The sequence below is a fragment of the Nicotiana attenuata genome, unplaced genomic scaffold (genome assembly GCF_001879085.1).
Source record: "Nicotiana attenuata strain UT unplaced genomic scaffold, NIATTr2, whole genome shotgun sequence".
Classification (NCBI taxonomy): domain Eukaryota; kingdom Viridiplantae; phylum Streptophyta; class Magnoliopsida; order Solanales; family Solanaceae; genus Nicotiana; species Nicotiana attenuata.
Genome location: NW_017671332.1, coordinates 277741 through 285140, shown reverse-complemented (window position 1 = coordinate 285140; position 7400 = coordinate 277741). Strand labels below are relative to the sequence as shown.

General features: G+C 38.1%; 1 protein-coding gene across 1 annotated transcript; it reads left to right on the top strand.

Annotated features, from left to right (window-relative positions):
* The first annotated feature begins 4362 nt into the window (after positions 1-4362).
* On the top strand, positions 4363-6676 carry LOC109207617. Its single transcript, XM_019370563.1, has 2 exons — positions 4363-6552; positions 6643-6676. Exon 1 carries the CDS (start codon positions 4472-4474, stop codon positions 6341-6343), a length of 1872 nt encoding a protein of 623 aa, XP_019226108.1. The 5' UTR covers positions 4363-4471; the 3' UTR covers positions 6344-6552; positions 6643-6676.
* Positions 6677-7400: the final 724 nt, after the last annotated feature.

Here is a 7400-nt window from a genome sequence, read left to right as displayed (position 1 = left end):
AAGAATTATAGAAAACGAGGAAGAAGAATCAACTGATGAAGCTCAAACTAGTGAGGAAGAAGAATTGTCGACGAGGAACAATACGTCGATGAGCTTTAAAAAAGTTGGTTTCTTTAATAAATCTCGTTTATAGCTAGTTTCTTTATATGTTTCAATCTAAATATGTATTATATTATGCAGATGACAGGCAAGGGTCGAGGTAACAATGACCCTACTGGTTCTCGGGGTCGAGAAAAGGCTAGGAAACCAAAGAGGAGGGTAGAAGATAATACTCAATCTTTTCCACCCTCTTCAGAGATGCCTATGCCTATGCCTATGTCTTTGCCTCCACCCCAGGGCTATTCTAAGCTACCACAGCATCACGAGCCCTACACCTTCGTGTAGACACCAGGTCTTTCGTCACAGGGCCATAGGACTATACGTCCGATATACAGTCCACCTGTCTCACGACCACGTGGATCGCACCCATATGCATCGCATGGATCGCATCGATCCATGTCACATCCACATGGATCACAGCCATCAGTGTAACAGCCACTCGGGTCACAGCTATCAGTGTCACAGCCACTTGTGGGCCATCCAGCTATGTCGCAGTCACAGGGATCGCAGCCATCTTCATCAGGGACTCCATCTATTTCAGGCCTTCGCCTGCGAGATACTAGCTCTGACCCGCCTACACCTTCCACACATGCCTCTGATATACATGCTTCGGACGTGATGCTGATGATGACGAGGAGGTGCATTATGATCAATATGGCAGGATCATCATAGTCCCTGAGGGTGATGGGTAAGAGTTATTTATAATTTTTACGTTTATTGTTTTGTACTGTTCTTACTTAGATATTAATGTATTTTTTTTATTAAATTGCAGTTTCATCCCCAGTAATATTATTACGAGGATAATCACCAAAGCCACCAGAAAGCTTTATGATGGCCCTTATGCGACTTGGAGTGAATTTCCATTCTCGCTGAAGGAGCCAATTTTCAATCAATTTAAGGTATAAATGTTCTTTTAAGCAGTATAATTATTTTATATTTATGATATTTCCATATAATACTTAACTTTTGAAATACAAAGCAAGTGTGTATGGGAACACCGCTATAGCACGGAAGTGGCTGCAAACTTTCATCTCAAAGCTCGCAAGCGGTTGTCGCATTGTTTCTCCAAAGCTAGAAAGTTGAACCAGAAGCCTGATTGGTTGCTTCAGAATTTATGGGAGGATTTGCAAAGGCAATGGCTTACCGCAAAGTTCTTAGAGAAGAGCGAAAAAGGAAAGAAAGCTCGCGCATCTGAGAAGGGAGGATACTTGCACACTGGAGGTGCGATCAGCCTAGGGACAATAAAAAGAAGAATGGTACGTAATTGCTTAATTTATTTTAATTTTCAAAGTATATCTATTCTGTTTATTAACTAAAATTTATGAGTTTTCAGGAAAAGAAGTTGGGGCGTCCGATGAACCAAGATGAGCTATTCAAGACTCATATTGTAAAGAAAAAGAAACAGACGGATCAAGAAAGGTGGGTCAAGGGCCGAGCCTCGACTGTACATGTAAGTTTTCACTTTTCATTAAGTATTTTGATTTACTTTTATATAAATTTTGAAATACTAATTCAATGTAATTTTTCTTATAGGGTCGCTTCACAGCTGAACTGCAGAATTCATACGCAGTCAGCCACCTAATGAGTCGGGCGAGCCAATCCAACCTTCGGATGAGGATGCTGAAAGAATGTGAACGGAGGGTGCTGGCGGTCCAAAATGGGGGAAGGTATACGGGCTTTCTACTAAGAAATTCCATCGCTATAAGTGTGGAGTTCAAGGAATAGGGACTTCCTCGCAAGCCGAGCTACTTGATGGGGATAGCCTCTCCGCTATGCGGGAGACTGTGACAAAGCTCACATCCGAGCTAGAAGCGGCCAAGGAAAGAGAAAAGCTTAGAGATGCTCAGTTCACTGGCATGCAAGAGCAGATCAAATCTCTCCTAGCTTCTAGCTCTTTTCCGATTCCCCGGTCTCGTGAGTCATCGCTAGAGGCTCGCCTTCCCCGTGCTCATTCCTCCCGTCCTCCAAGTGCTCATTCCTCCCGTCCTTCCCGTGATCGTTCTTCCTGTCCTCGACAAGTACACCCTTCTGGATACCGTCTTGGTGATGAAAGTTCATCAGACGGTGATGATAATGATGTACAAAACAATCCTTGACTTTATACACTTTGAACTGGACAAATACAATCGATTTCGAATGGGCTTGTAATAACAGTTAACTTAGTTTGGTTAGCTTAATGTGTTAGTTCTTTTGAACTTTATACTTTGTTGTTGTTAATGTTGTTATTGTGTTGTTGTTGTTGTTGTTGTTGTTGTTGTTGTTTATTATTGTTGTTGTTGTTGTTGTTGTTTATTGTTGTTATTGTTGTTGTTGGCATAAAATGCCTGTTTAGGAATGTTGGTATGCTGGGAGGTGGTGTAGCTGCCAAAACAGGCAGTTTCTGCCAAAATTATACCAAGAAAAGCGACCAACTTTGGTCGCTAGTTGGTCGCTTTTCTCTTTAAAACAATAATTTTCTGGGCAATAGCGACCAAGGTTGGTCGCTAATTAACCCAGATTTCTCAAAAGGTGACCAACTTTGGTCGCTAGCCTACAAAAAAAAATATATATTTTCTGGAGAATAGCGACCAACTCTGGTCGCTTATATATAAAAAATAATTAAATTCTTAAAATTAGCGATCAATGTTGGTCGCTTAAGTTTAGAAAAAATTTAAAAAATTAAAACAATAGCGACCAACTTTGGTCTCCATTTTCCAGATTTTAAAATATAGTATTTTCTTTACAGACCAAAGTTGGTCGCTTTATATTTATTAATAATAAAAAAAAAACGTAATTTAAGATTAGAGACCAACTTTGGTCGCTAAATTTATATTATTTAAATAATAAAGCGACCAAAGTTGGTCGCTAATTAGCGACCAACTTTGGTCCCTAAGGTATAGGGACCAGCACAATATCGACCAGGCCTGTTTGGTCGCTTTTTGGTCGCTTTTTGACCTCTAAGCGACCAACTTTGGTCGCTTTTTGTGGTCGTTTTTTTCCGGATTTCTAGTAGTGTTTAAAAACCGATCAAATTTGATTTGGTTTTGCTAATAAAAAAAATAACCGAACCAAACCAACTATAAAAGTAACTATTTAAATTTATTATTACACCTATATATATGTATATTTTTATATAAAGTTTCTAAAATTTTATGGTACATATTAGTCATTTTTATTTTTAGTCTAGTTCTTTGCTATTATAATAATCTAATTCTTTACTTTTACATTCTAGTTTGATTGGTAGTTTTCTTTTACTAAGTACAAAACATTATTTTATATTAAAAATAATTGATTTTTAATTGAGTACTTAAATTCTTCATCACCATTTGATTCAATTATTATCAATATATCTGGAAATGATAGATTTCTCAAAGCGCAATTGATTTGATAGTGTTACGTTGAAAATGTAGTCGCCCGAATATGCGTTTGGTAGTGTGTGTCTCATATTTAAGAAAACCCCCGATAAATAACCGAAAAAATCGAAAAACCGACATAAACGAATCAATAAAAACCCGACTCAATTGGTTTAATTTGGTTCTAATATGTGAAAAATCGACTTAGTTGATTTGGTTTCTTTTTAGGGAAAAACGTTCCAAACGGAACCATGAACAACCCTAGTTTTACCTCTCCGCACCCTCCTCCCATGTACAGAGCAGACGAAGAAGAAAGTTCTCTGTATAGAATATACGCCATCAGCCATGGGCAGAAGATCATTCAAGTAGTACTGCACCGACAAAAATGGTATCGTTGCGGTGAAGCTATCATTGATTTTCAAGTTAATTTCTCATAAGAAGAATCTGCTGCTGCCGCCTGCCAGTCACAGACTAATTTTGCCTTACACGCCATTCCATCAACTCTTTGCGTTTACATTATTTTGATTAAACTATTCGATAAATGGTTACTGCAACCGACGATTATACTCCAGTTATGTCATTTTAGTAAATTTTTGTATTAGTTAGGTTAAAATCTCTCTTCTCTAAAAATGAGTCTATTATTTTTAGGTATGATTGATTACATGCCTTTATTACACGATGACCGAACGACGCTATTTGTATAATATCATTAACGTACTAATTGATTTACCTTTTCATTCACCAATTTATTTGTGCATAGTACGATGAATGAAATAAATATAATGAATGTCTTATGTTTCAATCACTTGATCTAGACAATAATTATTATTTTGTGCAAAATAATATCTTTACTTGTAATGTGGTCAAAACTAATGAATCTCACGTGATCTAGACTATGATATTTTGTGCAGATTAATATACTGTTACTTGTAATGTGGTAATACTAATAACTCTCACGTTGCATTCTTTGTATCATCTCTACGAACTTGGACAAGTTTGAAATGTGCATGTACAGTTAGTTCTGTGTTAGCATTGTCAATATGTTTTCTGCTGAGATGCATGAGAAAGCTGCAAATATTGGGTGGGTTATGAGGTCAAATAACCCCAAGGTTCAATGGTGGTTTAAGATACTGACGATGGCTCTTTTACTTAGATTCTTGATTGTATGGTCATTTTATGGTGTGAACGTGGGTAATTTTCAGAGAGATTTTGTTCTGTTGAAGGTGAATAGTTCAGGAAAGTTTAGTCCTACCTTTAAAGATTTCAGCTTTACCAATATTTCTCTTAGATCCCATTCTGTAAATACTCACCAGAATCTGAACCAAGATTTTGGCCGAGAAACTTTACCTCCTAAAGTTGAACCTCAACAGATTATTTTGACTGAGAATCAAGGTAATGCACCTGATTTCAGTCTTGAAATAGTGACAAATGTGTCACATAAGGAACCAGAATCGGTAGAGGTTTCAAGGCCGAGAGTTCATAGGTGGATTTCAGGTGAATTAGAGGCAAACTATTCATCAAATCTTCTTACTAATTGGTTGGCTCCCGGAGGTGAGCCATGTAAGGAATCAAGAACTGTGGATGTAAAGATTCCAGCTTTGGATGGTCGCGAAAACGTTGAATTGTCAACAGGGGATATTCACGAGTTTGTTTTCCATGCATTGGATGATTCTGCGAAACCCCATTGTTTGGGTGGTGATTATTTTGAGACTGATCTTGCTGGTGAAACATGGAAGTCTAGGCCACCCATTAAAGATTTAGGCAATGGTACTTACCAGTTTTCCCTGCAAGTCCATCCTAATTTTGCTGGGGATTACAATCTTACCGTCATTCTACTATTTCGACATTATGAAGGCTTGAAGTTTTCGCCTGAAAGATTTGCATATGACAAGGTTCTCCGCGTGATCCCAGTCAAGTTCTCCAAATCCTCTGTTGAATTACCTGAAATATCTCAATGCAAGAAGTCAGATCTTGTTAGAGATGTGTGGTCTGGTCGATGGACTCGTCATGCTAAGAATAATAGCTGCCCAATTAGCAATGACGGGCGATACAGATGCCAAGAACCAAATTTCCCATGCCAAAAACCATGGTGTGATGGACCATTGGGGTTGTTGGAGAGCAATGGTTGGGTATATTCAACACATTGTTCATTCAAGATGTTCTCAAGTGAAGAAGCCTGGAATTGTTTGAAGGATCGCTGGATTTTCTGGTGGGGTGATTCGAATCACTGTGACACAGTGAGAAACATCCTTAATTTCATTTTAGATGTGAATAATATGAAGGATGTCCCAAGAAGAGTTGATATGAACATCAGCAACCCGAGGAATCCATCACAAGCAGTTCGATTTACTAACATTTACAACGGGCATCCTAACGAGACAGGCAAGTATCGAGGCTTGAATTCGTTGGCAGATGCTGACTATAGAGAACTTCTGAAAGGGTACTTCTCTGGAAATGTTATTCCAGACGCTATAATCATGAATTCGGGCTTACACGATGGAGTGTATTGGTCTAGCCTTAGGCATTTCATTAAAGGCACCGACTATGCTGCATCATTCTGGGCTGAGTTATTGAATGGGGTAAGGCAGAGAGGGTTGACACCACCAGAAGTCATATATAGGACCACAGTCACCACAGGCGGATACGCTAGAAGATTGGCATTCAATCCAAATAAAATGGAGGCGTTCAATTGGGTAGTCCTGGATAAGTTGAGGGCATACGGTTTAGTTGATCGCGTAATTGATGATTTTGACATGACTTATCCGTGGCACTATGACAATCGATGCAATGACGGGGTGCATTATGGCCGTGCTCCTGCCAAGCTGAAGTGGAGGGATGGCCAGATTGGGCACCAGTACTTTGTGGACCTCATGCTTGGTCATGTACTGCTCAATGCATTATGTGCACGATAGAAGGTGGCTAGTGGTGATGGTAAACGTTGCATTATCTCTGGTTTCAAGCGTTTGGATGGTGCATTTCAAGCTGGGCTGATAGATTTTTGCGAGAGGAAAAGGGGGTGAGAGTAGGGTGAAAGAAGTTTGGTGCTATTTTTGATCTATCTATCTGTATTTTACTGTCATTATGTTTGCTGAAACTACTTCCACGTTGTAGTCATCTCCAGGTCTAGTGCCAATACTATTTTGATCTATCTATCTGTATTTTACTGTCATTATGTTTGCTGAAACTACTTCCACGTTGTAGTCATCTCCAGGTCTAGTGCCAATACTAAAGGTTATATAGGGGAATACTAAAGAATAGTGTTGTATATTATACTCCCTCTGGTTCCACAATAGTGTTGCTTTTGGCACGCCCATTAAGAAAATACTAAATTCTATACAAAAATGCCTAGTGTGATTAAACTACCCTTAATTAAATATTTAATGTGAGGAGTAAGAAAACTCTTTAGGGATATGTACATAAGGGTAATCTTGTAAAAACAAATTGAATTCTTTCTTGATTATTTAAATAGATACTTATTGGACCAAAATTAAAAAGTAAATTGGTCACTTATTGTGGGCCGAAGGGAATACTATTCATTTTTGAGCTTCTTGTTTGCTTGGACTATTGTAGATCTGAGACTTACTATTACCAATTATTTCATACAAGCCAACTTGCTACATTAGATTTTTGCAAGTCGATCACATTTTATTAAGTCAAAAGCTAGAAGAAAAATATCTTGTATGAACATAGCAAGTGAACCCTCTCTGAGAGTGACATCACTTTGAGAAATAAATAAATCAAAATCCCAATTCTTTTATCCTCTCCTTGATTGAAACTAGTGATGTCGGTTAAAGTAATCTTGGGATTTGTTATACCACACAATTTTTTTTTTTTTGGTACATAAAGGCATTTATTTAAAACATAAACTTAGTAGTCATTACAATAAGAGATTTGTCTAGGCCACGCAGTGCCTATCCCATCCCTATCAAAAACTGAAATAGCAAATACAGGCGGATAATAATACAACAT

What these genes read in the sequence shown, in the direction of transcription:
- LOC109207617 (XM_019370563.1), top strand. Translation starts at nt 4,472, where the DNA reads ATGTTTTCTGCTGAGATGCATGAGAAAGCTGCAAATATTGGGTGGGTT.